This window comes from Plectropomus leopardus, chromosome 2 (assembly GCF_008729295.1).
Source record: "Plectropomus leopardus isolate mb chromosome 2, YSFRI_Pleo_2.0, whole genome shotgun sequence".
NCBI classification, from domain to species: Eukaryota; Metazoa; Chordata; class Actinopteri; order Perciformes; family Serranidae; genus Plectropomus; species Plectropomus leopardus.
In genome coordinates this window covers 369289-391446 of record NC_056464.1, presented here as the reverse complement: position 1 = coordinate 391446, position 22158 = coordinate 369289, and the positions used below count along the sequence as shown (strand labels likewise).

The window sequence follows — 22158 nt, the reverse complement described above, 5'->3', positions numbered from 1 at the left end:
GCATCCACTTTGTCAGAGAGCAACTGCTTCCTTTCTCTCTGCCTATCATCAGGGGTTAGCTGAGAAAATAAAGGATGACCTACCTTCTTAACAGCAGCTGGATTATCTGGGTTAGGTAATCAAGTTGGTCATTTGTGTGGTCAATGGACTCAACAAGCTACAGAGAGTGCAAACTGAAAGTCCTCTGGACTGCCCCTAAGTCCCCCTAGACAGGACCTTATTAAGACCTTATTTAACACTGTCAATTTCTCTTGGAATAAAAACATGTAAATTAGACTATGAAATTTGAAAAATCAAATTTTCTGTGACTGAGAAAGTGATGTGTTCAACTGAAGAAGTAAAGAGGGATCCCTGTGGAGGGTTGAGTGAGGATAAAAGAGACATACTTTAAAAAAAAAAAAAAATTAAAATCCGGACCTGTATGTTGTCCTGTTTTTTCAAAGCTCAAACATGTGTTGCTGGCCAAGCCTGCTGGATGGCAGTGAAAGGTTTTTGAAATATGGCTCCACAATCAGATGCAGCTGACTGACTTCAGTCCCACAGATTGGGATCACACAATGCTACACAGCAAAAAGGGGTGACGTATTCACTGCCTTAGTTAAGAGAACAACTGAGCTCATTCCTATTGTGAATACGAAACACACCATGGTTCAAGAAATAATGGTCGACATGGCTGAATCTTTTGAGGTGCCGTCTGAATTACTGTAGATATGATGTTGACCTGATGAAATGTGCGACACCCCTGGTGATTCACCCAAAGTCTGATTCATGCATGAAACAATAGCCATTTAAATGCAAAGCGCTCAAACGTATTTGACCTATTTATGATTCTCTGTTACAGGCTGGAGTTATTGTTCCCTGTGATGGCTACCCTGTGCAATCACCCATTTCTGCTAAAGAAAATTCATGATACAGGCCAGACAACGCAGTGGCGTTTTGTCCAACATTTACGGCAGTTAATGTCTCTGTTCATCCAGATCTAGTTCATTTCAAATCCACTCAGTGTTTCCCATCACTGATTTGGCAAACATGTTTTTCAGTATTCCTGTGCACAAAGATTCCCAGTACTGGTGGGCGTGTGTGTGTGTGTGTGTGTGTGTGTGTGTGTGTGTTTGTGTGTGTGTGTATGCGCGTGTGTGCGCTGTCAAGTATGTAGATTGTTAATATGCTTTTAGTATTTTCTAACATACTAAAATAAATACAGATTTTTTGAAAGCAATGCAAAACACTGCCTTTTTTAATAATCGCTCCATCTTTAAAACACAAAGGCCTGTCTACTATGTAATTTAATCTTGCACTCAGAACACTATGGAGAGTACTGCATTGATATTTCACCATGAACAACTGAACTGGGAGAACCACATACCATAGAGGCTTTTTCCTAATTTACAATCATCTAACTGAAGTGCAAAATACTTGGTTATATTAGGATTGCTGTCGGTCACCAGAAATCAGGCTGAACATCTTACCTTGCAGGCGACACGATGAGGACAAAATTTTCCAAAACCCAGGGGAGGAGGAATCCTTCGCAGGAGTGTCACCACATCAAGATGCTTAATACGTCCCCTGTAAGAAAGAACACAAAATAAAGGCTTTATGGATAGAGGATATTTCTCATATTAAGAAAATTATCTTAATATACATTTGTATTGAAGTAATGTAAGAAACAAGCACATTATCCCGATGTAAAACCCTACCACAGGTTAATTAGATGTGTTTATCAACAGGACCAGGCTAACAATTATTACATCACCTTTTTAAGGTAGCAGTGCTTAATTATTTACACAATTGTATTAGGTTTGGCTACACATGTATTTGAAATAGTTAAGATTAAGAGCATTATGTGAGGATTTCAACAGTGTTAAAGTTTTGTTTTTTTGTTTTGTTTTTTGTGTTGCATGTCTTTTTAATAGCATGTTAAAAATTGTCTGAAGGAGTGAGGCCAATCACACACTTCACCGCTGGATGTCTGAGTTTAATCAGGATTGCTCGCAAGATAAATTGAATAAGACAAAATGAGATATGGCTTTTTCCTGCTAAGCCCTGACCTTTGCAAATCATCTTTGATCAATGGCCACTGTGTTTTTTAAACAATCTTATGATTTTTAAGAGAAATGTGTCTCAGGCCCACAGTGTTGTATAACAAATTTGATACTGATCGAGTCTGAATAGAAAAAGTAGATATCACATACTGGTTTTTTTTTTTAAATTACTAGCAAAATTACAGCAAACTTATATGGTCCGGGAGAATTTATTGTGGAGCACATTGAGCTGGACACATGTGCTAAATTTAATTTCAATTGGACATTCCAAAATCTTGTCTTTGGGCATAAATTACAGCATCATTTTATGGCAGATTGGTGGAGGAGCCCAGAGAGAGGATACACTGGTGTATCCCACATAGAAGTCCTTCATCGAGTGGCGAGACTAGGGAGCTTGCCAAGGGTCACGGAGATTCCTCATTTGCATTGTGTCATATATTTGATGCACCTCCTCACGCATCTTATTTACTCTCACAGTTTATTCTCTCAGCGCGCATTCTGCGGAGTCACTAAAGAGATCTATAATATCGTAGAACATGTCACATGACGAAATGTAGGCCTGATTTAATGCGCCGTTTAACTGTGTGATAAAACGAACAGAGAAGAAGTTTTTGGATATTTTAATTCTAAGTGTTTTGGCATCACGCAAATCAGCAGCTTATTTCACTTAGGCATTCTTTGTCAGGGCAATAAATGATGTGTGGGTCAGGCCGCCCTTTATTGGAACTAGTCTACTGGCAGACCTGTTTACGTGCATTAATCAATGACCTGAACCTGTCATGGTTCCTGCATTCTTCCTCCTCCCCCCGCTGCCAGTAGTTTTCCACTCACCTTCCTCTGCTCTGCTCTACCTGCAAACCACGCCCACTGCTGCAGCCTGCTCTCCCCACAGCTGCAGCTCATCACCAATCTACCCAGTATTTAAGACACTCCAGCCCGTTCACTCATTGCCAGATCGTCCTCTGCATTATGCACGTCTTTCCAGCGCTTACCTGCCAGATCATCCGTTGCCGACTCTGCCTGTTCCCGACCTGGTCTCCTCGCCTGACTCCCCATGAACATACCTGCCTTCTGTCCCCGAACATGTGCTCTGTTTCGGCGTTCCGGAAAACTGATGGCTCTGCTGGTAAAGACTTTTCTGTTCGGTTTGACATTTCTTCTGCCTGATCCCTGTCGGTGCTGTTACCTCCGCGGACGGACTTCCTGGTGACCGAACCCTTGCCTGCTCCCGACCATTCTTCAGCTCGACCCTCGACAACGCTCCAACACGTGTTGTCGGCTCGTGGTGCTACGGGGCTTCCTCTTCACTAGCCACAGTGGGTACAGGCTTCGTTTCTTCGCTTTGTGGGAAACCCAGAGACATTGCTAGGGCTCACCGCCCGAAGAACGAACTCACAGTCTGTAAGCTGAACATTACTTGTGTTGGTATTAATAAAAGTTATTACCGACTGCCAGAGCGTTTTCGTGTGCTGCATCTGGGTCCTAAACACACCCGTTACAGAACCCGAACCGCACACACTGAAGCTATGTGTGTCTACACAGTACATCTGCACGATGACAACAACTTATCACTGTCTTTTGTGTGATTACATCTCCAGTATGATCTCGTGTGCACAGCTGATATCCTACAGAGGTTTGTCTATGTGTATATTTAATATTGCCTACTCAGTGTGGACATAGAAACGCTTCCTTGATATTAAAACACGCTGTTAGACCTTCGTATGTGGAGAGGGAAATATGTCTGCTGGACATCATGACCGGAGAAATGAATCTGAATATGTAGGACTTGAAAAGATGTTCCTGCTCAGATGCAGAATAACAAAGCCCAGCAGCTGATGATTGAAGCTGCGGCTGGAGGTGGAGGTGGCACAATATTGTTGTTGTGTGTATATATAATTATTAATAAATTACTCTGAATCCTGCTCTGTCACTTTATAACTATATATATATATATATAACTATAACTCTAATCCCTATATGAATTTAATTTGAAAGGATTCTTCTCTCCCTGTCAGTCTGACAGCTGATCAGCTGATCATCACATCATCCGTTACCGACGTCGCTTTGGGCAGATGCTGTGGGACCGAGGATTTCCCAATTCGCAGCTTCCCCTCCTCTCTCCTCGCGTCTCCTCTTCGACTCCTCCGCCAACATCCTCTGTGGGAGGGACTAAGACGTGAGGAGAGGAGCCTAGTGGAGGATGCTTGCAGTTGGGTTATCGTGTTGGAAAGCACTCAGTGGGTGTGTGTGAGTGTGGGTGTGGTCTTTCCCTGCAGGCTGGGCCAGGTGCAGGCAATCTCCTGATGAACTGGTGGAGTATTTAAGCTGCTGTCTCAGACCTATTCCTCACCAGAGTACTACACCTACTATGTGTTAGATGTTCTTCACGGCCTCAAAGTATTTTTCCTGTGTCAGCCTGCCTTCTCCTTTGTTTGCTCTTCACGTCGGCATCTCCGAAGACCACTGGGAAGCCAGCCAGCCTCCTGCCTCCTCAGCCTGCCGACTTATCTCTGCTGAATGCAACTTAAATAAGCAACGACTTGACTGTGGCCAGCCCACAGTCATAACAGCTGAGGAGGTTTGTAAAACATATCAAAAGATCACCTCAGAAGAAACAGCTGGGCCTAAAAGTATCAGAGGTAGGGTTCTGAAGGAGTTTCATAACGTGAATGCTGCTGTCACACTGAACATCCCACTGAGCCTGTTCAAACTGTAAAACTTTAAAAGTAAAAACAAAGCTAATGGTCAAATAATATTGAACAGCTACAACTAATAATCCTTGTCCACTGTCTATACCCTAGGCCTGACAGTAAGGTATTGGCAGTACACAAACAGTCAATACTTTATTGTTAGGCCTAAGGTCTTGACAGAGTCCACTTCCAAATCCTTGATATTAGGTCTGGGGTAGGGAAAGTGGACAGACACCATTTCTTCCCAGGGCTTTGAGTTAGGAGGCTGAAATTAGCAGTGCATGCTCCTTGATCCCCATGGTACAAGCTCTATTTATCTCCGCCTCCTAACTCAAAGCCCTTGGGAGATATGACCTCTGTCCACTTCCCTTACCCTGGGCTTAAAAAGAGGCATGAAATTTTTAAAGTCACTTTTTAATCACATTTAAGGTAATAATTGTGAACTTTCTCAGATTTATTTTTTCCTCAATTAATATGTTCAAGATAATGTCACTGTAAAATAAAAATATTTAATATTATATATAAATGATAAATATTAAATCTAAATGTTATATATTAAATCGAAATCGAAATCTTAAATCTTCACGTCACGATTCTAAATATTTAGCTAATATGCAAATTCACATTGGTGCTTGGCAGAGGTACCAAAATAAGAGCTTGATGTATTGATGTTCTGCGTACATGGTCACTGACAGATTTTCGTGTTGAAAGGAGAAAATTAAAATAATTAATTTTTATGTTCCAGTTCAACTCTTCTTCACTCCTAGCTTGTGTGAGAAACTTTTGTAGTGAGGAGAGCAGCCTGCACCTCGGGAGATGTGCAGACAGACTAGCTGTAGCAGCTGAACTCAGAGCTAACCTGCTCACACAGCAAGGGCTGTCACAGACGGCAATGCTGGTTTAACCCGGGGAGATGAGATCTGTGCTGGCTGTATTCAAACTGCTACTGCCGCTGACTGAGGGACCATCTCTACAGCTGCTAATGGACTGTACTCTATTTATCAGAGGTTGGCTGGGGTGCGATTTTTTTTTTCCCATCTTTCATCAATAAACATTATTTATTGTGGGGGGAGGGTGATTGATTCAGAAAAACATTTTAAGCTACAGGGAGGGTCAAGATAAAAAAAAATAAAAAATTATGTTTACATGTTTACCCAAACCACATTACAATCATACTGTTCTCAACCTAGTAAGCATATAGGCAACAAGCATGCTCTCTCAAAATACTGTGCATGATTACATAACACCACTGCCTATGACTTTTACTTTACACTATCCACACAAACGACACCTCAAATTAATCTTCTGAAGCCAACCATTCCAGGAGTGTAACTTCTATCACTGTACAACATGGATGGAGCAACAGACAAACTCCCCGTCTTACATTTACCACAGATTGTGTCTTACCCTTCCTATTTGTGGTTAAAAGCCTTCTTCTGTGAGTCAATTCCAGTCGCTAAACACCATCCCTATAAAGCTAACATGGTCAGGGGGAAGAAATGAAGTTCATAAGGTTCACTTGGAACTAGACCTTGAAACTTGTCTGGACTGTTTTCTGCAGAGGCTGCTGCTGCTGGAAAGCACGGGTTTCAATTTGTGCATGCACACATAAAGCAAGTAAGCCTTGGCCAACTACATAAGCATGTATAGGTGTTCATCCAGATAACGGCAGTGAAATGTAATCGTTTTGGCCACAGGTCACAAAGATAAACACCTCTGTGATGCACACACACACTTACGTGGCCTCAGGATCATATTCTGCCCATATTTTCTTGAACTCATCCAAATGCTGGGGACCAAGGATAGACCAATCACGTGTCAGGTAGTCAAAGTTATCCATGATGACAGCCACAAATAGGTTGATGATCTGTCAATGACAAAGGTTATTTGTTGTTACTGTCTGTTTGTGGTTATGTTTGTGGCACTGTGTGAAACTGGATTGAGATGACAAAAATGTCCCTTGTAAATGATTCCTTTTAAAGGAACACCTTCTCTGCACTATTTTTATGTCAGATAATCAAAAATTATGTATAAAGTATGTCATTTTCTGTAACTGCTTGTCCTCGTAAGGATGCTGGAGCCAATCCCAGCTGTCATCGGGCGGAAGACGGGGTACACCCTGGACCGGTTGCCAGACTATCACAGGGCTGACACATATAGACAGACAACCATACACGCTCACAGTCACACCTAAGGGCAATTTAGAGTCACCAATCAACGTGAGCTGCATGTCTTTGGACTGTGGGAGGAAGCTGGAGACCCCGGAGAGACACGCAGACACTAGGAGAACATGCAAACTTCGCACAGAAGCCCGGACCGAACCAACCGGGTTTCGAACCAGGGACCCTCTTGCTGTGAGGCAACAGTGCTAACCACGACGCCACCGTGCCGCCTGTATAAAGCTTTACTTTTCTTACATGCCTCCACAGTGAATGGTAAATCCAAAAAGGCAACCATTCATCATGAATTGGAATAAAGAGAGTCAGTATAAAGCATTCATTTACAAACTTTCACACAACTGCAGAATAATATGTGTCATCCAACGTTGAGTCCGACAATATTTTTTCGGGCTGTGTCGTGTACAGCCTAGTTGGTATTCCCACCAGCACATCACCGTTGGTTGAGGTCCACTTCTTTCAGAAGAAGCTTGCAGCTGAGAGAGACTCGACTGCTTAGCTGCCATGGAGTACCTCCAAGTCTTGACTGATGAATGCCAATGATAGCATTAACATTAATAAAATTGCATAGAACTTTATTAAGGAGCCCAAAGTCCACATACTGAGTCTCTTACATAAAAACTCCCCACACACAAGATGTTAAAAAAAAGTATTAAGTGCAAACTAAAAGAGAAAGTCAGGTAGACTGCCTCGGGTCACACGCTGAGATGCGCTCTGTCACAAGTCACGCCATTCAGTCCAAACAGTTTCATATACAGCTGATTAGTGTGCGTTTGAACTCTGCTCAAGCAGAGCTCAATGTCTATAATGAATTATGAACATACTTAGAATGTGTTATAGTGTGCATATAGTTATAAGTCACTATAATTAGTCTTGCCTTAAGTAAAGTGACAAAGAATAAGATTGAGTCAATGCAAGAACAGCACATAATATGCTGTAAAACATATTGTTTTGAACAGGAACTAACATAGAGTACAAACTTTGTGATGATGAACATTCCAACACTTATTGTCTCAATTTGGAGATAACAGATATGAGCATGAAGATGGATGATTTCGTCTGTATTATTCAGCTTTGATTCAGGGGCATAACTTCTCCCAAGATCAACAAGGGAGATAGAGAGAGAGAGGGGTAGAGCGAGCAGCAGAATGAATGAAAAGAGTGAATGGCGTTAATGTCGATTAAGCAGTTAATTAGAGGTACAAAACAGTGTTTTCTGATTGTGTCATAATGGTAAAACTCTAAAGCACAAAGTAATCCTGTATGAAGACCTGTATGTTTTACTGCTGGACTTAGATTTGTGAACTGGGGTCATCACGGTGTGAGGACCCTCTTTGAATGCAAGTTATTGTAATTATTATTATTAGAGCCAGAGCACCGAACAGTGTGAGGACCCTGTTGAAATCCTTGGCATTATTAGGACCCGAGCACCAAATGGCGCGAGGACCCTCAGGAAACTGAAGGAATTATTATTATTTTTAGGGCCCAAGCACCGAACGGGTACGAGGACGCTATTGAAATCCAAGGGATTATTAGGGCTCTCGCACCGAATGGTGCGAGGACCCTCTAGGAATGCAAGGAATAATTATGAGGGCCCGAGCGTTGAACAGTGTGAAGCCCCTTTCTTGTTTTTATTATTATTACTATTATCATCATTATTATTATTATTATTATGAAGGAATTTATATGAACTGAAGGAATTATTATTATTCGGGCTCGAGCACCAAACAGTGCGAGGACCCTCTTGAAACTGAAGGAATAATTCGGGCCCAAGCACCGAACGGAGTAGTTCATATGAGGGACATGGTCCAATCTGCACCAAATTCCACATGTTTGATGACAGTCCTGCCCTGAACATATCTACATGACAACCGTTATCATTACTTATAGCGCCCCCGACTGTCAACATGAAATGTCATGGAAATTACCCTTGCAGCTTTAATTAGGGCCCAAGCACCGAACGGTGGAAGGACCCTCTTGAAACTGAAGGGATTCTTATTAGGGCCCAACACCGAATGGTGCGAGGACCCTCTTGAAACTGAAGGAATTATTATTCTTATTATTATTATTAGAGCCTGAGCAATGAAAGGGTGCAAAGACCCTATTGAAATTGGTCCGTTTTTTATTATTATTATTACTATTTTTTCGTCAAATGAATTGCTTTTTTGAGGGTTTTATCATACTCAAAAACTCATGAAAATAAGCATGTTTATGGGGACTGGTGAAAATTTTTGTATCTTATAGGTGTCATGTACAGGTGTCAATAAATGAGCTATGTAGCGCCCCCTAAATGCCAGGCCTGGCAAACCATTTAATGTAGAGGAATGAAAATTTGGAGGTACATAGAACAAGTCACGACAGACAAACAAGCCTCTTGGAGCCATACTCTAAACCCAACAGGAAGTCGGCAACTTTAAATTGAAATGTCATTTTTTGCAATTTCATGGTGTTGGAATTTGAAACAATAGTCCTACAGATTTCAACGGATTGACTTCAAAATTTGTAAATCCCACCTTCAGATGTGGGCGACCCTAGATTGCGAGCAGTTTTGATCTAATATTAATGGTGTGGAAGTTATCAGGCCAAGAACTTACATGTTTCGCCACCAAACAGGAAGTAGTTTTTAAATCTATTGAACATGATCCAATCTGCCCCAAACTTCATATGTTTGACAAGAGTCCCGTCCTGAACACATCTATATGACAATTTTCAATGATAGCAAGAGCGCCACTCACACAAGTCAGTATATGATGCAAGAACGACAAAGTTTTAGACTAAGAGGTCCAGCTCCTAGGAGGTTGACTCGATTGATCTCAAAATGGTGTCAAAAAATCATTAAGGTGTTGGTGATGATGAAAAATGAATATTGTGCCATTTCATTGAATGGTGTTCTCGTGACACCACCACAAATTTCATAACTTGACCCCAGATGGTCAGATCTTAAAAAAAAATCACACATTTGATGAGTCTAAGCCTGAAGACAACTGCAATGCAATTTTGAATCACAGTCATAGCGCCTCCTAGTGGTTACAGGAAGTTACTTTTTTACACTTTGATTCTTCCCTGAGAGCAGATTAACCCCAGTGAGCTCATACTCAGTTATAATACTGCAAGACTTTTATGATACACAGAAAAAAAAGGATTGAGTTTGAATTGCGAGCTGTTTTTGATTGCATCAAATGCTGTTATTGTTCTGTGGCGTTCTTCGCCATTAAACAGGAAGTTGTGTTTGAGGGGTTAAAGATGCTTAAAAACTCACAAAACTTGCATACACATCAATAGTCCTATGATGTGTTATTGGATGTGATTCTTTTTGCTATAATGTGCTAAAATGTGCTCTGTAGCGCCACTTACTTATTTTCAGCGAAGCAGCCCCCGCGAGCCATTTAACCTAGAGCTATGAAACTTAAGAAACATATTTAAAACCCCATGACCTAAAAAAAACCCTCTTGGAGCCATGCCCTAAACCTCCAGCCGATTTACTGATGATACTGGGGTGGTTTCGAAATGGTTGCATTCTATAGTTTATCCAGCAGAATGTGCTCTTACGCCATTGTTGACACTACTCTCAGCACTGTAAATCACATGCACTACAGACCAGCAGAATAGAGCACATACAGCCAAGGCACAATTACACAGGCAGGCCGGCTTCCTTTTTCACAGCTGTCACAGCTGCAGCTGTGCCTCTGTCTCACACACATACACAAAGACAGAAAGAGAGAAAGACACAGTCGCTTTAGATGGTGTCCAGCAAGTAGCCCCAATGGAAATGTATCAGTTGCGCCCCCTACTGATTTTCAACTAAGCAGCCCCCGCAGCACGTTTTACCTACAGCTGTGAAACTTTGTAGGCTTGTGTAACACCCCAGTATCTACAAAACAGTCTCTTGGGGCCATATCGTGAAACCAACAGGAAGTCAGCCATTTTGATTCAAAAGTTGTAATTTTGGTGTATTTTTGGCCATTTTCAGGGATCGTAATCTTGAAAACTTGTCCTAGAGCTTTCATCAGATTGACTTCAAATGTTATGGCTACCTTCATAAGACCTTTGACAGCAAAAGTTATTCAAATCTTGAGTTTTCATCATACCATGTGATCTTTATGAGGCATCTAATTTGCATGTTCGGCCATGAACCAGAAAGTAAACAGGAAGTGGTATGTAACTCTGCTGTAAATGGTCCAATATGACCCAAACTTCACATGTTTGATAGGGGTTCTGCCCTGAACACATCTATATGACAATATTAAGCGATAATGAGAGCACCACCTATTGGCACAAGAAAGGCAAAGTTTTACAGTAAGATGTCCAGCTCCTAGAAGGTTGACTCGATTGATCTCAAAATGGTCTCAAAAAATCTTTAAGACGTTGATGATGCTTGAAAATTAATATTGAGAGTTTTCGTTGAAAGGTGTTAACGAAGTTAAATGGACAATTTCGATGTTTTGACATGACATCAAAAACTGTTGTAACTTCGCCCCAGATGGTCGAATTTTTACAAAATTTCACAGATTTGAAAAGAGTCCAGGCCTGAATACATCTGCAATCAAATCTGAATCTCTGGCGCCAGCTATTGGTAGCAGGAAGTTACTTTTTTTACTCTTTGATTTTTCCCCTGTAGCAGGTTAATTTAATTGACCTCATATCCAATTAGAATACTGTAAAGACCTTCATGATGCACAGAAATTACACTTTTGAGTTTTGTGTGCTCAGTTGAAATCCCTGTCCATGTGACGGGGAGGAGGGGCAGAGCTTTCAGCCTGATCCGGCGGGGCTGGTTTTTAGTCCATTTAGACCTGCCACCCTGGCTCAACTTCCTCTTTCTTTCCTTTCTTTCCTCTGGCATTCATATTTAAGTCATACTTGCTAATCAGTGACTCTAAGATCCTCATTGAGTGCTTATCCTTTTCTGGAGCACAAGTTTCTTGTGTTCTGGTTGAATGTGTGTTTAGAGTGTGTGAATATGTGTGTTGTTTTACCAAAAAGGCACATAGCATGTAGAAACTCATGAAGTAGATGATGGCAAAGTTGGATCCGCAAGTGTACTCTTCCCCAGGCAGGTAGTCCGACTTGGGGTCACACTTCTTCCCATACATACACGCCAGCATTACTTCATGCCATGCCTCCCCCGTAGCACATCTGCACAACAGAGATAAGGTGTTAATTTTTCACTGACAACTGGCTGTTCTGATGTAATTTTCAGGAAAACTGAGTCGATATCAACACATTAACACACAACATTAATGTCAATTGTACACAGGAAGTTAGTCAAAAATCCCCATAATAATCATCCTGCCAGTATAGTTTAAATAATGTAACCATCTACTGTTCTTAAGTTACTTTTCATGAAATAGTAGCTAATCTAAATTTAAGTATACAATAAACAAACATTCCACTCTGTGATAAAATTGTTATCAGTATGATTTTAATGTCTCCATGCCAGCAATAGCCGAGGCTCGAGGCCTTATGGATTTGGGTTATCCATTGCCCCATTCTAATGAACACAATATCTCAACACTTAAAAGAAATTTCTTCTAATTTACCATTAATGTCCACTTGGACTGAAGAATGAATAGATTAGACTTTGATGATCATAGGTCAAAGTTTAAGGTCAGTGTGACCTCATCTGTCTCACAGTTCAGAGTGTTGTAAATTAGCTGGTTGTCAAATGTGCGCTGATGATACAGTCATTAATGTATCGGCTAAAACACAGCAGATGAGATTTTAACAAAATGGAGGGTGTATCTCAGTAGCTAAAAAAAATCATCTCACTTTAAATCCCAAACAGACAGTATCAATGTTTTTTTTTTCCATTAGAAGAAAAGGTAAAGACCTGAGTAATCAGTGATTTTAATTTTTTCAGTTTCATTCTTGACTTATTTTTGATAAGCATGTTAAAAAGCTGTGAAAGACAGTTAAGACAAATCTGAACTGCAGCCAACTGTTCATCCATACCATGATATTTTCCCATACATCACACTGTGTCACACAAACACACACAACAACTAGCAACATTGATTTTAGTGTGATGTAACTATTAACTGTTCTTCAACGTCTCATACACCACCAGTTCGATGCCTTTGCAGGGGAGTGGACAAACAGCAGACAGGATGAAACACAGGTGTAAACCTCAACTGAATTCACACTAAATCCGTCAGTAAGGCTGCTTCATACAGGACTGTTTTTGTGCTCTAGAGTTTAACCATTGTGACACAATCAGAAAACACAGTTTTGTTAATTGACTTTACCGTAATTTGCTCTCCACATTCATTTTTCTGCCCATTTGCCCCCTGTCTTTCTCTTTCTCCCTGGTTGAGGCAGTTCTGCCTCTGAATCATTGTTGAATAATACAGAAGACAATCTTCCACCTTCATGCTCATATTTTTAATATTATCTCCAAATTGAGACATTAAATGTTGTTTGGAATTTTAATCGCCACAGAGTTTATATTGTATGTTAGTACCTGTTCAGCATAGTTCTTACACAGTCTTATTCTTTGTCACTTTACTTAAGGCAAACAAAGACTACTTAAAGTGACATATAATCACAGGGATTTTAAATTAAATCCCTGTGATATTAAGGCACCCAATTACCACTTACAGTGAGTTATACTTTCATTATAATACATTATAATCGGGATTATAATGTAGTATAAAATGATCATTATGCATCACAGCTGTGAGAATTTTAATAAACTTTGAGCTTTGCAAATACAGTGAGTGGAGAGCAAATATGTAGTATGGACACCTGACCTTATAAGTCATTATAAAATGACTTGTGTGTGATGACTATTGTCATAAAGTATTCTGAATATTTCTAAATGCTTATAACTATATGCACACTATAACACATTATAAGTGTGTGTTCATAATTCATTGGCATCATAAAGAGTTATGTTTATTTTTATAAAACATTATAAATAACTATGAGTGCTTATAACTATGATCATACAGAACTGTTGAGGCATTATAGTTTATTATAAGTATGTTTGTAATGTGTTATAATGCAGTATAAACATACACTTCATAGAAAGTGTTACAGAGTATTTTCACAGTGTGGTTTTATTAGCACTTTAACTACAGTAAAGGGTCTGAATATCACCACTACCTATTTGTGAATTACCTGTGACACACACTGCAGCTCAGTGTACTGGCGCTGCTTACAGTCTCTCCTCATCCTCTTTTCTGAGAAGCACCACTCTCAGATAAGATACACTTTTTAACAAATTTTCATCATGTGGATTTCCTTGCGATACGCAGCCATATACTCGCAGGCTGTCTTTGCAGTGAGTGAAAAATTCTCCATTGCACCCTACCAAAGCCACTAATAATCAAACTGAACCACAAGCTTGATAGACCGAGCGACAGTGGACAGTAAGGTTTGGTCAAAGAATGGTCAATCAGTATACGTGATGTAGTGATGATAGTTTATAGCAAAGTATTCTTATTTCAGCAGCCTGACCTCATTCAACCCGTGACTTTGTCCTCGTTGACCCCTACCCTCCTCCACTCATCAAAACCCATCACGAGTCACATAAATGAACTATTTTGGATTAAAAATGGTGATTTTTGCAGAAAACCTCTGATTCAAAGGTAAAAACAAATAACATATGTTTTCTAAACCAGCTATTGTGCAAGGGTTGTTTGATGGATTTTTTAAAATTCTTATCAGAGGAAGACAGACCACCAACCTGAATAACAGTAGTACAGCCTGCGGGAATGTCTGGAAGTTGTTATTCCTGTTGATGTATGTGCCGTCAACCAATGCAATTTTACCAAATATCTGTAGACAAATGAAGGCATGTTAGGAAAAGTACCCACATTGTGTAGCTTTTTTGCATTGAGCAGTCTTAGCTTCTGCATGATCCATTACAATCATGAAATGTTCAAACTTGGAGGGCATTATCATGCTCATATCGTGAGCATTGTCAAGAAAATGTCATATTTCATGAATATATAAATAAAATAAATGTCTAAATTTACAATTACAACTGATTTTTATTAATTATTATTTTTATGTTCATAAAAAAATCATAAAATATAAAATGTATGTGAAGTATAGTTTCTGATTGTCAGAATTTATGTTGTCTGCTTTAACAGTACACATTTGACAAGTGAAACTGGTGAAACTAAAGCATTGTGACGACCTAATCACATTTGCGCTGATATTCCTGATGCCATCAGGAGCAATTTAGGGTATGTATATGTGATTAACCTGAGTAGCAGATGGCACCTAGTGTTGTCTCAGCAACCAGTGTGTGAATGGGTGGCTTTGACTCTCTAGCATAAAAGCACTTTGAGTAGCAAGTGCCAGTCTTTGTCATTTACAACAGCAATCTCATGTGAAGATAGTTAAATAATTTGTGGTCTGTATGTACCTGCATTCCAACCACAGCATATATAAAGAAGAGCATGAGAATGAGCAGGGCCACGTAGGGAAGAGCCTGCAACACAATGACCAATGACATTGTCAGGCAGACTCATTAGGCTAATTTTAAAGAAGAGACTGAATGATGCTGAGAGATGATACTGACCTGAAGGGATTTGATGAAGGTCCACAGAAGATTACGGATTCCTTCAGAACGATTCAAAAGTTTCACTAGACGCATGACTCGAAATAGTCTGAAGAATGTGACTGATACGCTCATGTTCTCAGAGGACTTCTCAGGGAGAGAGGACAAATTAAACATTGCATAGTGCCAACATTTAAATTCCACAAAACTTGAATTCAAGAAAAACTAAAGCAGCTCACCGCAATTGCTTGCATGGGATCCACTGCCTGCAAAAACAAATAAATATTTTCCACTGCTGCCCTCTGATCAACGGCTTCAACAAACACACTTTTGGTATGTACATCCAAAGTTTATAATTGTTTCTCACTTTGTAAACTTGGTGTCAAAACACCCCCATCTGATCATTTCATAAAGGATAGAGGAGCTTGTAAAACAAAAGAAAATAGTCAGCATGCAGGTATCGTTAGTGCTTAAATTAATTAGGTCCAGTGTCCGGTCAGTTGAAGAATAACACAGTGTAGTTCATGCAAAATTCTGCCACAGTAGGGCTACACTGATGTATAATTTTGCTATTTTATGGGCCTTATATTTACTGCTATCATTAAATCTGAATCTGAAATTATTTGATAAGATTCAGTTCATTAGGATTTTAACTCAGCAATCTGTTAAGCCAACAAGAATGAAGACTTAAAATGCTGGTATCGTTTTCATTCATATAAAGATGTCAGAAGTTTGCATTCTGTATTGGTATACGGTACATGTTGTTGCCATTCTTCCAACACCAAGCATTACAAAACACAAAATCACAGCAAAATATCAGATCTCAGCAGCTTCTGCACCAGTCTCTCCAACTGGTGCAGAACGCTGCTGCTCGTGTTTTAACGGGAAGCAAGAAAAGGGATCATATTTCTCCTGTTTTAGCTTCTCTGCACTGGCTCCCTGTGAAATCCAGGATTGAATTTAAAATCCTCCTCCTTACTTACAAAGCTCTAAATGGTCAGGCTCCATCCTATCTGTCACAGCTCATAGTTCCTTACCAACCCTCAAGATCACTGCGCTCTGAAAACGCAGGGTTACTTGTGGTTCCCAAAATTTCCAAAATTAGGTTAGGAACCAGAGCCTAACCCACGTCCAGCATACCCAGTGGGTATGCTGGACGTGGTTTCGGTCAGGGAGGCAGACACCGTTTCAACTTTTAAGGGTAGACTTAAGACCTTCCTCTTTGATAAAGCTTATAATTAGGGCTGGCTCAGGCTGCCTGGACCACCCCATAGTTAGGCTGACATAGGTTTAACCTGCCGGGGGACTTCCTCTGATACGCTGAGCTCCTTTCCTTCTCTCAATGCCGCCATCAGAAATCATGCATGTCTGTTTAACTGCATTGCCATGTGCAAGCTTAGCTTAGCTCTGTGATAGCCATGTGGTACTCTCACTACCTGGGGCTCACGATTACAGAGCCTGGGTCTGTTGAACTTCACTACGCTAATCCTGTTGCCTCTCGGGAGCGTTCCTGCTCCCTTGTTTCCTAGTTTCCCTGGATCCTGGCCGTAACCTTGACTGTGCCTGACCGTGGTGATAGCTGTGCTGATGCCGCGACCCTGCCTTTGGTTGTGCTCGTGCTGTGGCTGTACTGATTCTGTGCCCCCCGCTCGCCCTGATCGTGGTCTGGTCCTGGTTGCGCCGATGCTGTGATCTTGCCTTTGGACAACTCCCTTTCACATATGCATGAGACTGTTATCATCTCTATCAACATCATCATAGAGAGCAATTACTAATTTCACACCTACCATTATTGTAATATGACATGCATCTGTTTCTATTATTGCTGTGCCCCCCCCCCCCCCCCCCCCCCCTCTCTCCCCCCTCTCCCCCCCTCTCTTTCTCTTTCCTTTTTTGCCATGATTGTATTTCACTTGCTATTTACGACATCTATTGCTCGTCTGTCCGTCCTGGAAGAGGGATCCCCACTATCCTCTACCGCTCTTCCTGAGGTTTCGTCCTCTTTTTTTTTCCCGTTACAGGGGTTCTTTTTGGGAGTTTTTCCTTGGGTGATGTGAGGGTCTAAGGGCAGAGGGATGTCGTACACTGTAAAGCCCTCTGAGGCAAACCATGTTTTGTGATAATGGGCTATATAAATAAAACTGACTTGACTTGACTTGACTTTGATGAAAAGGAGACAACTGTCGGTGCAATTATTTAAAAATGGAAGAAACACAAAATAACAATCTATTGCCCTCAGGCTGGGGCTTCACGCAAGATTTCACCATGGGGTATCGATGATCGAGAGAAAGGTGAGGGATCACCCCAGAACTGCATGGGAGGAGCTTGTTAATTATGATCAGCTGGGACCACAGTCACCAAGAAGACCATTGGTAACACACTAATGGACAGAAATCCTGTAGCACCCGCAAGGTCCCCCTGCTCAAGAAGGCACATGCACAGGCCCATCTGAAGTTTGCCAGTGAGCACCTGAATGATTCAGAGAAGGGTTGGGAGAACGTGATGTGTACAAATGAGACCAAAATCAAGCTCTTTGGCATCAACTCAACTCGCAATGTTTGGAGGAAGAGAAATGGTGACTAGGACCCCAAGAACACCATCCCCACTGTCAAGCATGGAGGTGGAAACATTATGCTCTGGACGAGGGTATGTGATATGAAATCTTGGGTGACAACCTCCTTCCTTCAAGCAGAATGGGTCGTGGATGGGTCTTCCAGCACAGAAATGACCCAAAATATACGCCAAAGGCAACAAAGAAATGACTCAAGAAGAAGCACATTCAGGTCATGGGAGTGGCCTTGCCAGTCTCCAGACCTTAACCCCATAGAAATTTGTGGAGGGAGCTGAAGCCTCAAGTTGACAAGCAACAGCCTCGAAATCTTGAAGATTTGAAGAGGATCTGCAAAGGGAAGTGGACCAAAATCCCACCTGAGATGTGCTCAGACCTGGTGACCAACCACAAGAAACGTCTGACCTCTGTGCTTGCCAACAAGGGCTTCTCTACCAAGTACTACATCAAGTTTTGCGAGGGGATCAAATACTCAAGTCAAGTCAAGTCAAGTCAAGTCAAGCAATTTTATTTATAGAGCCCATTATCACAAAACATGGTTTACCTCAGAGGGCTTTACAGTGTACAACATCCCTCTGCCTTTAGACCCTCATATCACCCCAAGGAAAAACTCCAAAAAGGAAGAAACCTCAGGAAGAGCGGCAGAGGATGATGAGGGATCCCTCTTCCAGGACGGACAGACGTCGTAAATAGATGTCGTAAATAACAAATGAAATACAATTGTGGCACAGCAATAATGTAAACGTATACTTATTTCACTCAATCAAATTCAAATCAATTACCATTAAATCAACTGCCATTAAAATTAGAGACCGTTCATTTCTTTGTCAGTGGGCAAACTTACAAAATCGGCAGGGGATCAAATAATTATTTCCCTTACTGTAGATAACATTGCTGGGCCCCATTTCCTCTACCTTAAAGTTAAGGGTGTTGTCTAAGAACATTTCTATGAAATTACTATGAAATTCAATCTTAGCACAGCTTCTTAACTTCTGCTGTCTGAAGATGATTCTGAACACACATGTGACTTTGCATGCTGAATTGTCTAAGTCATGCTTAAGACGGAGTGGGTTGTAAAGGGCAAAATTGTTCAGTATGAAATTGTTTCTTTTGTTATGCTGCAACAGTTCCAAAACAGTTTCTCAAGAATTTATTTAGCTCAACACATAAAGGGGCACAAACAAATATGGTCATTATTTCGGGACATAAAATAAAGACAAGCTTATTCATTCTGCCCTAGATATGTTTAAAATGTAAATGTATTGCCTCTTTCCTTTTGAAGGATCCATGGTGACCCTGTTCAGTCTACACCCAGCTGTATGGCCATGGGGTCTGTGCAAGTATCCATTTGCAAAGCCACACTCCTATATCATGCACACACAGCCACGCACACACGTACACCACTCACCTCTTACCTCCACACACACACACACACACACAACACACACACGCGCACGCACACACACACACACACACACACACACACACACACACACACACACACTCTTTGCACAGGTACTGTGCTGCTCCTTTAGTCATTAAATTATATCTGTGTTTTGTTTGGTCAATATATTTAACAGGTCCTTGTTCTACAGTCAGTGCTTGCCAGCATAATTGTGTTATTTTGAGGCAATTCTTGTTTGCCCCTGTTCTTGGAAAAGTAATGGTCGAAGTCAGCTTTTGCAGCACCTCATAAGCTTAAGAGTGTTCATAAGATAAATTTTATGTCCATCTTATCCCTCTCATGCTATTGGGAAAGGGAGCCCTGCTTTTAAACTCCTTTGTAAGTCTAATCCTTGTTCAGAAAAATTCCATGCATCACATAAACACCATGCAAAACTTAATCAATTGAATAGTTACTGTGCAGCCATGGAGACAGTAAATTCCTCCAGAGGAGGCCAGTGCTGCCTGTGGGAAAGAAACACAAAGTCAGTCAGTGATGTCAGAGAGGACAGAAAAAGAGCTTACACAGAGTAGTGGTGGTTTTTTTTTTTTGAAAATACAATTGAAAACCATGCAAATATTATACAAAGAGAAATTAATTTTCTCTTCGAGCAGAGCTACTTAGCTGTCACACATATCTAGCTTGCAGCAAGTTTTCATGTATGTTTTATAATGTAAAATTCTAACGAGTTTTCAACAAATTTTGGAATCATACAAGGATATGAATGAGCAGGTTTTCAGTGTTCTATGTCATCCTGAATATGAATTAACACCAAATAACTGATATAGAGTTAATGTAAAGGTGCAAATTAAAGGACAATATCTAACTATAAAGCTTCTTTCACACTGCCATAAAGTAACCACACTTACAACTGCGTACCTGCAGGAACATTTCCCCAAAGGGGCCTGCTGCCGCTTTGATCAGCAGCTGTGATATCAAGCAGGTGTTCAGATGAACTATTTGTTATTTAGTTTTTCTTTTTGTTTTACAGTTTGAAGCATATATTTGCTACAAACTGTCAAACAATATATTACATAATTCATATGTGGCAAATTTCTTCAATGTTTGAGCTTTTGTTTTAGTATGTGTTTTATCGTCAAGGGTCCCCATATCTACAAGGTTTTTACACAAAGCACATGTACACATTAAGAACAACATGCAAGAGATGAACTCTGCATTGATTGTTTTATATACATTGGTTTGTTGTTATGGACCAGAATTTGACTCGTACTGACAATATACTAACATCACGCACTTTGAAGCCTGAGATACTGAGGAAATGTCACAGTGTGATTTAAAGCCAAAATAGCAGCATTTTGAAGTCTAAAACCAGACCAAAGGATTCATGCTCTGGGGACATAAATGTCTGCAAGGAATGTAATGGCACATATCCAGTAGTTTTTAGATTTTTGAGTTTTCAGTCAAGAGCAATAAAAAAGAAGCCCTATTTTGCTCAAGTCCTTATCTATAAAATTAATACAAAGTGAAATCTCTTAAAAAGTCCACATGTATTAGAGGAACAATGAGATCATTAATTGAAGTACTGCTTTCATCTGACCTAACACCAGATCTTAATCCTTGATGAATGTGATCAGTCTAAGCCATTTATCATGAAAAGATTCATTATACCGGAGAAATTCAGAAGCACTGTGCAATCAAACAGGACAGAAAGTCACTGCAACATTACAAGGTAGTATGAATCTAGAATAAACCATTTTGGATGCACATGAACATTTTTTGTCATTACCTTAATTTGTGTGCATACAAGGAAAAAATATCTAAAAAAATGTCTTTCACAGTAAGTAGTATTCATACTGTTTAGAATGGGGTGGGAGATATCTAATCAGGCTCATAATTTGAGGTATATTATGTTAAATTAGTAAAACTCAATTATGAAATCTTTAAAATGCAGACATTTCATGTCATATACAAGCTAATGTAAGTTTTGTCAGTTGGTTCAATCACCACAATTAGTGCCTCTTACTAAGCCCCTGCAATATGTTAGAACTAAGCTAAGTTTAAACTTACAAACAGCTGTTACGATCGACCACTGGTCTTTCAGAATCCAACCAAAGTTTCAAAATGATTGCTACAACATCTGCAGGCCACCACGACTAATGAAAATGTGTTTACATATTATTGAGTTAAGTGTTTCTGTTACAGGTCACATTTAGGGAACATTTTTGGAATAATTAACAACTAGGATGGCTTACTGCTGTTGTACTCAGCATAAAAAAGCTTGTTAAAAAGGGTTTATATTTATACAGTTCATTGTTAAAGTTAGATTTGACTAAGCAACCAGTAAATCATCAATAAATCAATGCAATGACCGAAAATGCATGATAATTTTATGTGTTTTTAGATATGTGAACATGTTTGTTAGATTATGTTATTTGTGTGTGTGTGTGTGTGTGTGTGTGTGTGTGAGAGAGAGAGAGAGGGAGAGAGAGAGAGACAGACAAACACAAAAGAGAGAGAGAGCAAGGCAATGGTACTCACATCAATTTCACTCAGCATCACGTCAACAACACTTCCAATGACGATGACAAAGTCAAAGACATTCCATGGGTCTCCAAAATAACCCTTTGAGAAAACAAGATAAGTGTTAATGTGTGTGTCCTGGGATGTCACTCGGCATGATATTGTACCCATTATTATGCATACACATCCACATTCATTTGTGTACCTCTTTTCTAATAAAAGTATGCCCTGAAATCATTGTCACAG

The 22158-nt window shown here is 40.3% G+C and overlaps 1 protein-coding gene across 2 annotated transcripts in view; it reads right to left on the bottom strand.

Annotated features, from left to right (window-relative positions):
• The window catches only part of LOC121951505 (dihydropyridine-sensitive L-type skeletal muscle calcium channel subunit alpha-1-like), an 86486-nt gene that overhangs the window by 24430 nt on the left and 39898 nt on the right, over nt 1-22158 (bottom strand). For both annotated transcript variants that reach the window (XM_042497856.1, XM_042497865.1), the window contains exons 9-17: nt 21931-22014; nt 19848-19895; nt 15658-15684; nt 15440-15565; nt 15284-15349; nt 14597-14688; nt 11886-12045; nt 6472-6599; nt 1470-1566 (exon numbers count right to left, since the gene is read on the bottom strand). In XM_042497856.1, the coding sequence (XP_042353790.1) occupies nt 1470-1566; nt 6472-6599; nt 11886-12045; nt 14597-14688; nt 15284-15349; nt 15440-15565; nt 15658-15684; nt 19848-19895; nt 21931-22014 (828 nt within the window). The remainder of the gene's footprint in view (nt 1-1469; nt 1567-6471; nt 6600-11885; nt 12046-14596; nt 14689-15283; nt 15350-15439; nt 15566-15657; nt 15685-19847; nt 19896-21930; nt 22015-22158) is intronic.